This window comes from Schistocerca nitens, chromosome 3, assembly GCF_023898315.1.
Source record: "Schistocerca nitens isolate TAMUIC-IGC-003100 chromosome 3, iqSchNite1.1, whole genome shotgun sequence".
In the NCBI taxonomy this organism is placed as follows: Eukaryota; Metazoa; Arthropoda; class Insecta; order Orthoptera; family Acrididae; genus Schistocerca; species Schistocerca nitens.
Window position 1 is genome coordinate 601203519 of NC_064616.1, and position 17830 is coordinate 601221348.

The 17830-nt window shown below is 38.9% G+C and overlaps 1 protein-coding gene across 1 annotated transcript in view; it reads left to right on the forward strand.

The window, feature by feature from the left end:
• Positions 1-17441, forward strand: part of LOC126248526 (DCN1-like protein 4) — a 169437-nt gene extending 151996 nt beyond the window's left edge. Inside the window, exons 6-7 of the mRNA XM_049949579.1 lie at positions 6081-6288; positions 13580-17441. Coding sequence (XP_049805536.1) covers positions 6081-6288; positions 13580-13650 — 279 coding nt within the window. The 3' untranslated portion in view covers positions 13651-17441. The remainder of the gene's footprint in view (positions 1-6080; positions 6289-13579) is intronic.
• The last annotated feature ends 389 nt before the right edge of the window (positions 17442-17830 follow it).

Here is a 17830-nt window from a genome sequence, read left to right on the forward strand (position 1 = left end):
GCGAAAGACCATTTGACAATGTTCTGTTGTGATAGTCTTTGAAGGCTTTATGCATTGCTGTCTTGACAGCCAAATGTGTTTCTTTCAGCATCTCTGTAGCTTTAGTCTTATGCTTTGTTTTACACCTGTTTTGCTGTAGTTCCTGTTTATTTAGAAGTTTCTTTATGACTGTATACAATGGAGGGTCTCTTAAAGTATGAACTGTTCTATTGGGTACATATCTATTCAGTGTGTGGTCAACTATTCTTTTAAACTTGAGCCATAGTTCCTCTACATGCTCCTGCCATTTGCTGAAAGTTTAAAGTTCTTCATTGAAATATGACACTGTTGATTTTTTATGTAGTTTACTGAACACATATGCCTTTCTGATTGTTTTAGTTGTCTTTTGTACTTCGGTAATTATTGTTGCCATAACCACGTCAGGCACATGGTGGATGATAGGATCCAATTACAATATTATGCTCACCTCGGTACCAAATCTTGCTCAAACACTCTCGCATGCAACTTCAGTTTCTACCTCGATGGATTTGAATTTACTGTGACAAACAAACCACCTCCATTTCCCATTAGCCTGTCATTTCGATATACACTTAGATTTCCTCATAAAATCTGGCAATCAATTCAGGTTTAGACCAGCTTTCTGTACGTAGTGTGTGTGTGTGTGTGTGTGTGTGTGTGTGTGTGTGTGTGTGTGTGTGTGTGTCACTGCTTTTCAGGAGTACTTTGAACTAGGACATTTTCTTGTGAATGCTTTGGCAGCTAACCACTAGGATTTTAATATTTTCACCTGTAGGAAGCATTTATTTCAATCTCACATTGATACTTCTTGGTTTCCTACAGCTATCATCTAAATTGGATGGAGACTCATCTAATAGAAAAAAAAAAAATTTCGCATCCCCACACACAATCAGCTACCTGTTTAGCAGCCTCTAATGTGATGTGTATTGTATACATGACCCATTTAGAGGGTCCCTACAGTCCGCAGCACTAAGACCCGAGTCCAAGAAGTATCAGCCTAGTTTGTCATGGAACCTCCGAAGTTGTTGTTGTTGTTGTTGTTGTTGTGGTCTTCAGTCCTGAGACTGGTTTGATTAAGCTCTCCATGCTACCCTATCCTGTGCAAGCTTCTTCATCTCCCAGTACTTCTGCAACCTACATCCTTCTGAATCTGCTTAGTGTATTCATCTCTTGGTCTCCCTCTACGATTTTTACCCTGCACGCTGCCCTCCAATGCTGAATTTGTGATTCCTTGATGCCTCAGAACATGTCCTACCAACCAGTCCCTTTTTCTTGTCAAGTCGTGCCACAAACTCCTCTTCTCCCCAATTCTGTTCAATACCTCCTCATTAGTTATGTGATCTACCCATCTAATCTTCAGCATTCTTCTGTAGCACCACATTTCGAAAGCTTCTATTCTCTTCTTGTCTAAACTATTTATCGTCCATGTTTCACTTCCATACATGGCTACACTCCATACAAATACTTTCAGAAACGACTTCCTGACACTTACATCTATACTCGATGTTAACAAATTTCTCTTCTTCAGAAACGCTTTCCTTGCCATTGCCAGTCTACATTTTATATCTTCTCTACTTCGACCATCATCAGTTATTTTGCTCCCCAAATAGCAAAACTCCTTTACTACTTTGAGTGTCTCATTTCCTAATCTAATTCCCTCATCATCACCCGATTGAATTTGACTACATTCCATTATCCTCGTTTTGATTTTGTTGATGTTCATCTTATATCCTCCTTTCAAGACACTGTCCATTCCATTCAACTGCTCTTCCAAGTCCTTTGCTGCCTCAGACAGAATTACAATGTCATCGGCGAACCTCAATGTTTTTATTTCTTCTCCATGGATTTTAATACCTACTCCGAATTTTTCTTTTGTTTCCTTTACTGCTTGCTCAATATACAGATTGAATAGCATAGGGAAGAGGCTACAACCCTGTCTCACTCCCTTCCCAACCACTGCTTCCCTTTCATGTCCCTCGACTCTTATAACTGCCATCTGGTTTCTGTACAAATTGTAAATAGCCCTTCGCTCCCTGTATTTTATCCCTGCCACCTTCAGAATCTGAAAGAGAGTATTCCAGTCAACATTGTCAAAAGCATTTCTCTAAGTCTACAAATGCTACAAATGTAGGTTTGCCTTTCCTTAATCTTTCTTCTAAGATAAGTCGTAAGGTCAGTATTGCCTCACGTGTTCCAACATTTCTACGGAATCCAAACTGATCTTCCCCGAGGTCGGCTTCAACCAGTTTTTCCATTCGTCTGTAAAGAATTCGCGTTAGTATTTTGCAGCTGTGACTTATTAAACTGATAGTTCGGTAATTTTCACATCTGTCAACACCTGCTTTCTTTGGGATTGGAATTATTGTATTCTTCTTGAAGTCTGTGGGTATTTTGCCTGTCTCATACATCTTGCTCACCAGATGGTAGAGTTTTGTCATGACTGGCTCTCCCAAGGCTGTCAGTAGTTCTAATGGAATGTTGTCTACTCCCGGGGCCTTGTTTCAACTCACGTCTTTCAGTGCTCTGCCAAACTCTTCACGCAGTATCATACCGCACACTTCATCTTCATCTACATCCTCTTCCATTTCCAGAATATTGTCCTCAAATACATCGCCCTTGTATAGACCCTCTATATACTCCTTCCACCTTTCTGCTTTCCCTTATTTGCTTAGAACTGGGTTTCCATCTGAGCTCTTGATATTCATACAAGTGGTTCTCGTTTCTCCAAAGGTCTCTTTAATTTTCCTGTAGGCAGTATCTATCTTACCCCTAGTGAGATAAGCCTCTACAATCTACATCCTTACATTTGTCTTCTAGCCATCCCTGCTTAGCCATTTTCCACTTCCTGTCGATCTCATTTTTGAGACGTTTGTATTCCTTTTTGCCTGCTTCATTTACTGCGTTTTTATATTTTCTCCTTTCATCAATTAAATTCAATATTTCTTCTGTTACCCAAGCATTTCTACTAGCCCTCGTCTTTTTACCTACTTGATCCTCTGCTGCCTTCATTACTTCATCCTTCAGAGCTACCAATTTCTTCTTCTACTGTATTTCTTTCCCCCATTCTTGTCAATCGTTCCCTAATGCTCTCCCTGAAACTCTGTACATCCTCTGGTTTAGTCAGTTTATCCAGGTCCCATCTCCTTAAATTCCCACCTTTTTGCAGTTTTTTCAGTTTTAATCTATAGTTCATAACCAATAGAATGTGGTCATAGTCCACATCTGCCCCTGGAAATGTCTTACAATTTAAAACCTGGTTCCTAACTCTGTCTTACCATTATATAAAGTATCTGATACCTCCTAGTATCTCCAGGCTTCTTCCATGTATACAACCTTCTTTCACGATTCTTGAACCAAGTGTTAGCTATGATGAAGTTACGCTCTGTGCAAAATTCTACTAGACGGCTTCCTCTATCATTTCTTACCCCCAATCCATATTCACCTACTATGTTTCCTTCTCTCCCTTTTCCTACTCTCGAATTCCAGTTACCCATGACTATTAAATTTTCATCTCCCTTCACTACCTGAATAATTTCTTTTATTTTGTCATACATTCCATCAATTTCCTCATCTGCAGAGCTAGTTGGCATGTAAACTTGTACTACTGTAGTAGGCGTGGGCTTCGTGTCTATCTTGGCCACAATAATGCGTTCACTATGCTGTTTGTAGCAACTTACCCGCACTCCTGTTTTCTTATTCATTATTAAACCTACTTCTGCATTACCCCTATTTGATTTTGTATTTATAACCCTGTATTCATCTGACCAAAAGTCTTGTTCTTCCTGCCACCGAACTTCACTAATTTCTGCTATATCTAAGCGATACAGATGGCCGTACTGTAGGTGCAACCACAATGGAGGGGTATCTGTTGAGAGGCCAGACAAACGTGTGGTTCCTGAAGAGGGGCAGCAGCCTTTTCAGTAGTTGCAGGGCAACAGTCTGGATGATTGACTGATCTGGCCTTGTAACACTAACCAAAATGGCCTTGCTGTGCTGGCACTGCGAACGACTGAAAGCAAGGGGAAACTGCAGCCATAATTTTTCCCGAGGGCCTGCAGCTTTACTGTATGGTTAAATGATGGCATCCTCTTGGGTAAAATATTCCAGAGGTAAAATAGTCCCCCATTCGGATCTCCGGGTGGGGACTACTGAAGAGGGCGTCGTTATCAGGAGAAAGAAAACTGGCGTTCTACGAATCGGAGTGTGGAATGTCGGATCCCCTAATCGGGCAGGTGGGTTAGAAAATTTAAAAAGGGAAATGGATAGGTTAACCCTCTATTGCCCAAATTATTATTTCCTGTAGAAAAAAATATTTATATGCACAGAATGTTAGAGAATAATGTATTTAACACACATCAGGTGAATTTTTGTTTTTGAAAAAAATTATTTTTTAAAAATAGTTCTGTGACTCTGAGGTCACAGTGGGCAGTTACATTGTTTGTGTATAAAGCAGCCATATTGTAACACTCAAGTCACACTGGTCAAGAAAGAAATAACGATCCTAATGCGAAATATAACGATAAAATTTGACGTGACTTCAGAGTCACGGTGGGCAGTAGAGGGTTAAAGTTAGATATAGTGGGAATTAGTGAAGTTCAGACCTCCGAAGTATCTGGTTCAATCCTTTCATTCAACTCAGAACCAAGGGGCCACAATCAGTTTTGGGGACAATGTTACAAATTGTGAGCTTCATTGAAACTCCTGGACAACAGTGGTCTCCTCAACCTTCTCTGACAGTTACTGGAATGATCTCCAGTACACCCTCAGAGCTCAGATGACAGGTGTCATTTGTTCCATCATGCACCGCAATCTGCATTTGGTTGCACTTTGTTCCCTCATAGGCTGCCAGAATAGCCTCTTCAACATGTTGAATGAGGCACCACAGCATACACATTGTGTACATCTGGTGTTCTTTCCTGTCCCTTATTGTCATTTCCCTGCCGACAATTAATAGACTCTTACCGTTTTGCGTTTGCTTCCTCTTGACACTGAACAAAACAGGTTTACCCAAAACAGGTGAAGTGAGTCTCACTGACTCAGTTTGTTTGAGTGAAAGACAGCACCTCAGATTTTTTGATTGAGGGTGTTGGTATAACACCCTGAATCCTCCCTGGTTGCTCTCCACCCTGTATATGTTGCCTTGATCTACCATTGAAATGCCACCCACAGTGAAGTGGAGGAGTAATGACAGATCTCCTACTTTCTGCAGAGGCAATATGATCCATAGGGTAGGATAGTACTTGAGGTAACTTTGGTACCAGTACCACAGGTACATGATTCTTGGGAGCTCTTCCAACAAACGAATTCGCAGCAGGTGCGAGTTGTTTGACAGTAGTCATGATTATCTCTAGGTGTTTATGAATATCAAGCAACTTACCCAGTATTTCAGAACAGCATTCATAGTGGGGCTGCATCTTGGCTGGTGCAATGGACTACAGGACAGTGAACAAATAACCTTAAACAAAGCCCGCTGATTAGCTTATTATCAGTTGAGCTGAGAAATTACTAATGCCCTGTAAGAACTGAAGCATTTAAACAAAACAAGATTTCTATTAAGGTAGCAGAAAAACCTGTGGTAAAAATTAAAAATTTCCTCAAACTTTTTGAAGTTGATTGTAGTTTTTAGCAAACTAAAAAATAGTTAATTTATGAAAAATGAGGGGAAAGTGGTAGTTCGTATAATCAGGTGAATGTTGTGGAAAGAGACCAGATAGGTGGTGGTGGTGGTGGTGGTGGTGGTGGTGGTGGTGGTGGTGGTGGGGGGGGGGGGGATTTCGATATGGTCGAGTATGTACATATGGAACTTGGCATGTCTCTTGGTGGTAAGAGGAGTACTGTTCATACTCAAGTGTTGCAGAAATGAAGTGTTAGACTTTTCAGAGGTGCAGTGTTTCAGGCTTTCCTATTTGTATTTAGGATTTAGGCGGTAGTTATAAGTAAGATACAAAAGAATTGAATGTTAAATTGATGGTTTTACAAACTTTTGCTGTGTTGATATAATGAGCAAATTGATCATTTCATGTATTTTGAGTTTCTACTATGACTTCGTTCCCTTCCATCAGGACAAGGAGCAACGCAGCATGGACATTGAGACTGCAAAGGCCATGTTGAAGTTGTTGCTGGGAAAACATTGGTCTCTCTTCAGTCAGTTCAACTCTTTCCTAGAAAGCTCAAAATACAAAGTTATTAATAAAGACCAATGGTGCAATATTTTTGAATTCTCGCGTACTATAGTGAATGATCTGTCTAATTACGATGTTGACGGTGCTTGTAAGTATGTTTGTTTTATTGTAGTCTTTAATGATCCAATGAGTGATTTATTTTTCTGTCATTAAACAGTTGTATAAAAGTTGAAAAAATAATGCTTAGAAATGGAAACATATTCACCATTGCTACAGTGATTGTTTTCCCTGACCATAAGTTGCATGTTTCTCCTGACTTTATTTTGTTGTTCTTACTAGCCAAATTCTTTTGTTCTATCTGAATCGGTGCTCATAACACTTTTTTGTGTATCAGTTGTTTGACAAATCTTAGCCGTGATGCAAAGTATTTTACAGCCATAATTTGGGATATAAAAATATTTTACATCTACATCTACATCTACATTCATACTCTGCAAGCCACCCAACGGTGTGTGGCGGAGGGCACTTTACGTGCCACTGTCATTACCTCCCTTTCCTGTTCCAGTCGCGTATGGTTCGCGGGAAGAACGACTGTCGGAAAGCCTCCGTGCGCGCTCTAATCTCTCTAATTTTACATTCGTGATCTCCTCGGGAGGTATAAGTAGGGGGAAGCAATATACTCGATACCTCATCCAGAAACGCACCCTCTCGAAACCTGGCGAGCAAGCTACACCGCGATGCAGAGCGCCTCTCTTGCAGAGTCTGCCACTTGAGTTTATTAAACATCTCCGTAACGCTATCACGGTTACCAAATAACCCTGTGACGAAACGCGCCGCTCTTCTTTGGATCTTCTCTATCTCCTCCGTCAACCCGATCTGGTACGGATCCCACACTGATGAGCAATACTCAAGTATAGGTCGAACGAGTGTTTTGTAAGCCACCTCCTTTGTTGATGGACTACATTTTCTAAGCACTCTCCCAATGAATCTCAACCTGGTACCCGCCTTACCAACAATTAATTTTATATGATCATTCCACTTCAAATCGTTCCGCACGCATACTCCCAGATATTTTACAGAAGTAACTGCTACCAGTGTTTGTTCCGCTATCATATACTCATACAATAAAGGATCCTTCTTTCTATGAATTCGCAATACATTACATTTGTCTATGTTAAGGGACAGTTGCCACTCCCTGCACCAAGTGCCTATCCGCTGCAGATCTTCCTGCATTTCGCTACAATTTTCTAATGCTGCAACTTCTCTGTATACTACAGCATCATCCGCGAAAAGCCGCATGGAACTTCCGACACTATCTACTAGGTCATTTATATATATTGTGAAAAGCAATGGTCCCATAACACTCCCCTGTGGCACGCCAGAGGTTACCTTAACGTCTGTAGACATCTCTCCATTGATAACAACATGCTGTGTTCTGTTTGCTAATAACTCTTCAATCCAGCCACACAGCTGGTCTGATATTCCGTAGGCTCTTACTTTGTTTATCAGGCGACAGTGCGGAACTGTATCGAACGCCTTCCGGAAGTCAAGAGAAATAGCATCTACCTGGGAGCCTATATCTAATATTTTCTGGGTCTCATGAACAAATAACGCGAGTTGGGTCTCACACGATCGCTGTTTCCGGAATCCATGTTGATTCCTACATAGTAGATTCTGGGTTTCCAAACACGACATGATACTCGAGCAAAAAACATGTTCTAAAATTCTACAACAGTCTTTCTTTTATATAATGTGCTATGTTACACAACTGAAAGTTCTGAGAGGCACTGTACTATGTCCTTGAACTAATGTTTGGAGACTAATGCGTAAATTTTTTTATTCACATAAACAACTTTCCCAATATGTCAACAGTGCCAACTTATAGCAATTGCTCAAAGTGATTTTTGCCATATGGATGGGTGGCTTATTGATGAAATGTCTTCCTAATGATTCAACTTCATGTAGCAAATTCTACTGTGCAAACTCTTCTTTGTCAAGAATATCAGCTGCCTCTCTATGGCTTCTTTGCAACATTTTATCCATGGTGATAGTTATCATCCTCTTACGGTGAAAGCTGTTGTGGATCTTCTGTACATTTGTTACACTTTCCAAACACTGTCCTTCTGTGCCATACACTAAATGTATGTCTAAAAGTTCCTGTAATGAGTAATGCACCATCTTTGACAACTGGGTAGGTACTTAAACACAGCTAACATCAACTGTGGTCATGTCACATATGAATGCATTTGGTTTTTCAAGGTAGTGTCAAAATATCCAGCTTTTGTTTGACAACAAATATAAGTAGTTTACAAACACATGCATCATACACATTGCTCATTAGAGATTATGTACTGTCTGAAATATTAAGTTTCTAACTGTTGGTTCTTTATCTCAAACTACTTTCGCAAAGGGAAAAAATTTAACATTTATTTGACTACAGTGGCAGGTATCTACATATGTTCATGCATGCATGTTCCTGTACAGTGTGTGGTTGAGGTACAAAGTACCATTGCTGATCATTCCCTTTCCTGTTCCTCAAGCAAAAGGAGTGAGAGGAAAGTGATTGCTTGTTTACCTTTTGGTGAGCCCTAGTCTTGCTTATTTTCTCTATACAGGCCTTGTGCAAGATGGATATTGGAAGAAGTAGAATTGTTATGCAGTTTGTCAAATTGCTTGATGGTTTTAACTGTCTGGACTGAGGTTTGAACCAAGAACCTTGCCTGCATTACAAGCAAAGGTTCCAGGTCAAGTCTTGGTCCAGCATGCAGTTTAATCTGCCAGGAAGCTCCCAAACTGTATTCACTCCTCTGCAGAGTGAAAATTCATCCTGGAAAAAGTTCAACAACCTTTTGTGAAATGACCATCTTCGCTCCAGCAATTTGTATTCAAACTTGCAAAGTATTTCTGTAGCACTCTTGTACTTAGTGTACTGACTGGTGAGAAATCTGATAGCATACTTCCAAATTGCTTTGATGCATTCTGGTAATCTGACCTAGTAAGAATCTGACACTAGAGCAGTAGTCAAAAATCAATTACACAAGCAGTTCCACACACGGCCACTTTGTAGGTGCATCAAATAATCTCGATGAACTGTAGTTGTTTATTCATCTTCCCTACCCCTTACCTTGTGTACTCATTCAATATCATGTTCGTTTACAATGTTATGCCTGGATATTTAATCAGCATGTCAATGTCAAGTAGAATAGTATTCCAATGTTACAGGGATGTTTCTCTTACCCATTTGCCTAAACTTAAAATGTTGATAGGTGGAAGCCATAAAGCTGGAAGACTATAACAGTCTTCTCTGTTGACACTAAATTTGTTTTTAGAGACTTTTACCATCTCCTGTATTTTACTTCTATAAATGTTGCACTCTTTAGGAAGCACACATATTCTGTAAAAATGTAGATCTTTTCTGCTGTTGGTCACATTCTCAGACAGTGCCAGTTTCACACAGAAAGTTTGTGATCCTCATATTCTTAGTAGTAGCCCATTCTATAATTGTTTCCTAGTGTGTTAAAGGGTATTGAGATTAAGTGGGGTCAGTTTTTAGTGATAAGTATAGTGGATGTAAACCAATTCCATTATATCTTGTGAAGTCATGGTACAACAGCATCATGAATCAGTACTGAGAATACTAAATGTTAGTTGCTGAAAATGTGTGATTTATGTATCACATCATGTTTTTGCACTACATTATCCCATCATCAAGTTGTATAAAAGAAACACAAATCATTCCTTCATAGTAGTACACACATGGACACACACACACAAATCAATCTATATTACCCTTTAGTATTACATACACAGTTAATGTACCATTAGGTAATGTCAAATGTAAAAGGCAAGCAACAACTGTGCGTTGTGAAAGACATGAGAACTTTTCCTTAGCACGTATCACTAGCACAAAGCTGCCCTCGCCTGCCTAAGATTGTACTACCATATTACATATATATCACAGCCCCCATTGATGCTACTGTCTACTTTAAAATGTATGTGTCAGGTCATAGCAAACCCCCCAAAAACCAATGTTGTACCTATGTTGCACCTATGTTGCATTATTAGCACACATTGAGAATAACCAATAGGAAACATTAAAACTTAATGATCATTAAGGAGAAGCAGCACAGGCAGCATCAAAGTATTGCAAATAAAGAACATGGTTGATTGCTGTCAAATTTAGATGAAATAGAGAGTTTTGCACTTTAAAGGAGGAATGCATCAATGTGTTGAATGAAAAGACAGGAGTGTCCTAGGGCATTTATGGGCCCACTTTAGTGATGTTCTTGTGAGAATCAGCCATCAACCTAATCTTCTTAGTTGTCGTTAAGTGGTAATGTTTCCTGTTGGTTATTCACAATGGATGCAAACATTAGAACAGAGCTGGAAGATTAGTTTTTAGGATTTGTTATGATTTGATGCATAAACTTTTCATAGATTTCACTGTAGACAGCAGCATTGTTAGGAGCTGCGATACATATACATCATCGTAGTGCAATCTTCAGTAGGTGTGGACAGTTGACTCTAGTTAATAACTGAGCTTTGTGCTAGTGTTACGCACCCATGTGAGATGTACAACGAGGAGTTTTTGTGTGTTTTTCAGTGCATGGTTGCTGCTCAATTTTTACTTTTCATCTTCCCTAGTGGTATATTAAATTTAAGGTATGTAATACTACGGAGAAATATAGATAAATTTACATGTACTTTAGTATGTGTAGTAACGGGGTAATGATGCTTCCTTGTTTTGCAGAACTTGATGGTGGGGTAATCTAATACTGAGATGTTGTGGTAAATAAATCACACATTTTTTACAACTGGTGCATAATATTGTTGGTACTAATCTGTAATATGTCAATCATTTTGTGCTATCACATTCAGAAGCAAGTGCAAACATTTCAAGCACAATGAATAGCTGTCTGCAGGCCTCTTGCTTCCGATAATATGTTTGTGTGTGTGTGTGTGTGTGTGTGTGTGTGTGTGTGTGTGTGTGTTTTGCAGACAGCTAAAGAGTATATTCCACATCAGAATGTCATATTTATGTTGTTAATTGTGAAGTTGGCTGTAAGTGTGTAGGCTGCAATCTCATTGTATTGAATTTGCTCTTGTTCTGTGGTCTCAGGCTTGTACATCCTATGGTACACACTTTTCCCCCCCCAAAAGGTGTGCCATCTTCTAAACCAACATTGGCCAAAATTTATAAAAACTGAGCCCGAACAGAGTGGGGAACTGGTACTCTGTTCAGGAGTTAGTTTTATAGATATTTTAATATACTGACTTTTAACTAAGGGCATTTATATTTGTGAAGAGGACCTCTCCTAGCTTAAATTCCAAATGTAGCCTTTAGTAGAATATGGGTGTGTGGCACCAGTTTTTCCTCTAAACAGCCTGTGAACATTAATCTTAATCTTTTGTGTACATTCAGTGACCTCATATGTAATGGGTCCCAAATACATGACAGTATTCCATAGCAATCTTTCACCAATAAAACAAAGTGAAGGGGGTGTGGTGAATAGTACACTGGACTTTTATTTGGAAGTATGGTGGTTCATATCTCCATCAAGACTTTTTATTTTATGGAAAATCTAAATTGCTTAAGGCAAATTTGAGAAAGTGTCCTTTGAAAAGAATATTGCTGATTCATTTCTGAACTTGTGCCCAATCTCTAATGATGATATCGTTGAAGGGTAGTTAAATCCTGTCTGTTTTCCTCTTGATAAAAAAAAATTTGAAGTTTCCCAGTATCCTACAAATAAATTGACACCTGCTATTTCCATTATTTAAAACTGAGCTGATGGATAATTCTATGTACAGTGCCCAGACACTTGTAGGCTATTATTTGACAAAGATGGATACTAGTTATCACTTGGTACCCTCATAGTCAAAGGGTTTTATGTTTTTTACTTTTCCTGAAGTGTACCATAATATATTCCTCAACAGTAATAGCTAGTTACCAGACTTTGCATCAGATTGATATTTTGTTCAGAACTTGCTGAATATTGCCACAAATATCTGATAATACGTACATGCAGATAATTCTCCTTTATGAAAAATCTAAGATTGAAGCTAACATTTTTATTGTGGTATATGAGCCACACTCTTTCAGAAGACTTGCCCAGTGTCTTAATTACCACACCACTTCGCTTGTTGCCTATTTGAAAGTGATCCTAGATGAAGTGAAAGTATTTAGGAATGTGGAAACTGATCTACTGGTGCCATCCATTCTCAGACCTCCACCTTAGGTGGCCACATTGCCTCTAGCCAGTCCATTTCTATAAAAATACTGTACCACCAAGACTAATATATAGAAATTCCTTTGCATTGCATGCTGCACATGTATTTGAGATATCTTGGCTATGTTACCAATACTTTCCATTGTCATACTTCTGTTGTACTTTGTCATCCAACAGTTATTTTATTAGCAGTTATGGGAGTTAAAGCTAGAAGTTTGATGCTGCTTTGTTAATATGAATTGTCAAACTGTTTGCACAACAGCATGAAACTTGTTTTAAAAATTTTCTCTCTCCAAAGGGAAGAGTCCTTTCTTAGTGTAGGTAAAATAGAATATAGTGGGAAATAGCATACAAAGAAGAACATTTTAATCAGTGAAGACTGTGTATAAGCCATAGTTCTGATATGGCAGATTTCTGTATATAGTGTGTAGCTTTTAGTCTTTAAGTAATATCTTCCCTGTAGACCACTGTCCATTTAACTTTGACATTATTATTTCCTTAATGATATTAAATACTCTTTTTCAAATATATAAGCTACTGCTAGTTAGTGTTTGACTAGCAGCTGTTTATAACTTAAATTAAAATATTTTGAAATGCTCACCTAAAATATCTGTACTATAGTAATACTATTTGATGTTAAATGCTAAACATTATTTTGGTGTTGGATGTAGTAGTGTTGCCTTGTGAGATGTATAATCTCCATTCAACCTTGCTTACAGGTGTTTTAAACTTCATAATACATGCATTATAAATTTATTTAAATTCATATTGTCTTTAGAATGAGATTTTCACTCTGCGTATGCGCTGATATGAAACTTCCTGGTAGATTAAAACTTTATGCCGGACAGAGACTCGAACTCGGGACCTTTGCCTTTCGCGGGCAAGTGCTCTGCCAACTGAACTACCTAAGTATGACTCACGCCCCGTCCTCACAGCTTTACTTCTGCCAGTACCTCATCTCCTACCTTCCAAACTTCCACAGGTAGGAGACGAGGTACTGGCAGAAGTAAAGCTGTGAGGATGGGGCGTGAGTCGTGCTTGGGTAGCTCAGTTGGCAGAGCACTTGCCCGTGAAAGGCAAAGGTCCCGAGTTCGAGTCTCGGTCCGGCACACAGTTTTGATCTGCCAGGAAGTTTCATATTGTCTTTGCATGGGCAGTAACAGCACGCCTATTTGTGTTGGAAGTACATTAAAAAACGAATTTCTGCAGGGCCGGTGATGCTGGACGAGTTCGTTGAGTGGCTTACTTCTGAGAGACAGGCTCGGCCTTACAGAAGCTGAAAGTAAGCTGTGTAGGAATTTCCATTGCTGTTGGAAACTTCTTTGCTTTCACCTTCATACCCTGCACTGCTGATTGGTTATGTTTAAACCAAACACACACACTAAACAATGTAACAGTTTTGTTAAGCCTCATGTAAAAGTTACAGATCAACGTTTACAATTTACAGTCACGTATTTGTAAAGTAACAGAGATATATATTGTTGCTCTAAGGTCCGATTCATAAATACATGTAAAGTACCTAAATCAATACGTTATTTTTAAATATTGCTAATTACATGGTGCTCATCACGTACAATTGTTTATTTGGCGTGGAGAAAGAATTTGAGATGTTGAATATGTGTAGTGAAAATTATCGAGTCAGACAATGTATGCACACGCTCTGTGACAAGAAATGGACAAAATTCTAGTTCACTCTGTTCTGTCTGATGATACTGCTTATTTTTCCCCACTCATACTGCAGCTAATTATGTAATATACAATACATTTGTGTGAAGAACTCAGTTCCTAACCACTGCTCAGCTCAAAGTCAAGTAAGTTTTGTTATCAAACATTCATGTGAATAGCGGGAAAAAGTGGTGAAAAATGACCTTGGTATCAATATATTTTTAAAACACTTCATGTCACTACAGCTAGTTTAGCTGTTTAATAGAGCATTAACAAATGAGGTGGAGAAATATGGAACAATGTAAGGAGAAGATTTGACCAAAGAAGATAATATGAACTATTTAAGTATGTAGGAGTATTTAAAGTGATTTATTAAATTGGTTGAAACTTTGTGTGTCCGAAACTGTAGTAGGAATTTGTGTGTGTGTGTGTGTGTGTGTGTGTGTGTGTGTGTGTGTGTGTGTTTTTTCTCTGAAAAAAGTACTTTCAGCTAATTGTGTGCCAACATGACCAGAGAGAGAGAGAGAGAGAGAGAGAGGAAAATGAGTCCAAAATAACTTGTTTTACAAAATAATTTCTTAATTTTCCATTTTATATACCAGTCTAGCAGGATTTTATTCTGCTGGACGGGGTAGAACCATAATAAAGATTAGATTCAAATGTTGTGTTAAGCAGTAATGTGTAATATTCAGACATGCTATATACTGTACTGATCCTGCCGTTTTCTGGTAACAGAGACATGTGATCAAAAATTTGTACACAAATAATTTTTCATTTTTATGTATTAAGTTTGTTGTGCTGTATAAAAAGAATATTAAGTTTTGAAGTTATCCTGTTCTTACTGTACCAAGCAGAACTATTAGAAGCTAAGTACCTTGCATTCCAAAAATTTTCTTTTTGTAGAAAACATAATCATTACCTATTTTACTTACAGACTGAGTGTACAATACAAATAAGTCAGTGTGCATGTATATGATCTACAGTGACTGTAGTGGAAAAATGAATTTTGAGATGAATGGCCAATGAATTTGTATTTTTATCCAATCAGCTTTGTGATTCCCTCGTAACTTGTAACATCATGTTATTTGATAACAGTTGTAAGTATTCTGCATTGTAAGGCTGATATCTTAGTCTGCAAACAGCTGATCTGTTTTGATGTAGAGAGGCTGACTCTTCCAGTACAGTGTTCATAAGTTGGTTTAAAATTGTGTAGCTGCTCTCTCTCTCTTTTGTATGTTGTAAAATAATTTTTGTTTATTTATCATTAGTTGTTGTCTGTGATTGTGCATTAATCTGTCGACAATTGTGTATAAATGCATTTGCTCTGAATATGACCTGTCAAATAACATGCATACTTAAATATGCAAGCAATGGAGAAAAACATGCAAAATTCACTTACAGGAGGAAAATCAGTTTATTGTATGAGGTAACATGCTTGCAGTCATAGATTATTCAAATTCTAGACTTATATATTGGCAGCTTTCTTCCAGAAAAAGTATGTAGATGAAGAAAAAGATTGACGTGAGAAACATCAGTGGATTCAAACAATGCCGGAAAGATGACAGATGAATTAAATTGCAGTGGTTTATCTAATTTACATTTCATAAATATAAGCTCTTCCAGTATCACTAAGATATTCATGTAACTCAGCTTTAATGAGAAATGTATATTTTAATTTGGATAGTAAGTTTCTTTAATCGCATACTAAATTTGTAAAGAAGATATTTATTGAAGTGGTTTGTCACTACCATCATTGATACAAGACTTGACATGGAACTGAAAATATACTGTTGACAATGTGGAAAAAGTTTGTCTGAATTGGAAATTTATTCCTATTTTTCTTATTGAGCTGTAGTTTATTTTCCTAATTAGTGTGACGAAAAACCTTGTAGAAAGAGAGAGAAAATTGGACTATTTGAATGTAATGGGAATAATGTTATATGGCTGCTTTTTTATCATCAGTCTTGCACTATTCATATATGCCTCAGCTTTATTGTATTGTTGAGACAACAGTGAAAAGAAAATGTGCTGATATTTTTCAGCTGTCATTTTAGTATGCAGCTGCTATGAATGGACTTATTCAGTTGCTCTCTACAGTGCAAAGTTTTCTTCTATCCTCCTCCTCCTCCTCCTCCTCCTCCTCCTCCTCCTCCAAGTCAGGGCAGAGGATGTGAATGCGGAGCAAAAAAACAATATTAACAGTAAAATAGTCAGCAGTGATAAAAATGGGTGAGATGTAGTGAATTTTATGGAGAAGAAACGTAATAAGGTGAGAGGACCATCCATACAAAGTGAAGAGATTTTCTTAATTTATACTGTTAAGGGCTTGAGAAAATAGTTGGATACAGGAAGCAGTGGAGAGCATATGAAATAGTGTCGGAGTGAAAGGTAATATAAGTGAATTTTCTAAAAAGAGTGCATTTATGGAAGAAATTGGATAAACAGATAGTGATGGAAAGGGGTTGGGATGATGTTAGGTAGATATTTGAGATTTGCGTTTTGAATGTGATGATGCAAATGTAGGTGTGCTTCCACATGTGGACTTAGGATTCACATGCATTGTGTTAGGCTTTGAACACCTTGTTGAAGGGGTTGTGGACATCACTGAGTATGAGACTGATACTTAATTGTATAGTTGACAGAACAATGATTTTGTTATTATTTAGAAGTTTTTTTAAAAAGTTAACAACAGGAATGTTTGGTTAATGGCTCTGGTTTGTAAAGTGGTAGCTTCCTTGAATTTGGAACACTGTTAGCAGAAGTCACATTTAGCTCTGTAGAATTCTTGTACATTCATTTACAAACCTTTGTTCTAGAAACCATAAATTCATCCTTGTGTGCCAACTATCTGTAAACTTACATCTTTTTAGATTGGTTTGAGATTTATGTTCATACCCTATATCCTTTTCACTTTAGTCTCCTAATTCAATGAACTTATCCAGATATTTCATCAGTTAATCACCTTACTTTTGGAATATTTTCACATTATGTTCTGGCACATTATGCAAGCATAAGCTGTACATCACTGTTGAACTGAAGACAGAGGCATATTTGAATCTGTTCCTCGTCATATAATTCAGAAACAAAACGTATACAGCTTGTTTGTTCCTTATGCATTTCCCTTTTTCAGAGGTTCCTCAACTGTGTGTAATCATGTCTATAACTTCTACTCTTTCTTGGCTGTTATTCGTAAGATGTGTAAACAGCTGAAAAATAATGAATTCTACTTCCTTTCATATAAAATCCTATGTGTGTTTTCTAAACACATTCTAAAACACCCTCCTCTCCTCCCCATCACTCTGCTCCTGCCCCCAGCCCCCATTGCTCTGCTCCTGCCCCCAGCCCCCATTGCTCTGCTCCTGCCCCCAGCCCCCATTGCTCTGCTCCTGCCCCCGTTGCTCTGCTCCTGCCCCCGTTGCTCTGCTCCTGCCCCCGTTGCTCTGCTCCTGCCCCCGTTGCTCTGCTCCTGCCCCCGTTGCTCTGCTCCTGCCCCCGTTGCTCTGCTCCTGCCCCCGTTGCTCTGCTCCTGCCCCCGTTGCTCTGCTCCTGCCCCCGTTGCTCTGCTCCTGCCCCCGTTGCTCTGCTCCTGCCCCCGTTGCTCTGCTCCTGCCCCCGTTGCTCTGCTCCTGCCCCCGTTGCTCTGCTCCTGCCCCCGTTGCTCTGCTCCTGCCCCCGTTGCTCTGCTCCTGCCCCCGTTGCTCTGCTCCTGCCCCCGTTGCTCTGCTCCTGCCCCCGTTGCTCTGCTCCTGCCCCCGTTGCTCTGCTCCTGCCCCCGTTGCTCTGCTCCTGCCCCCG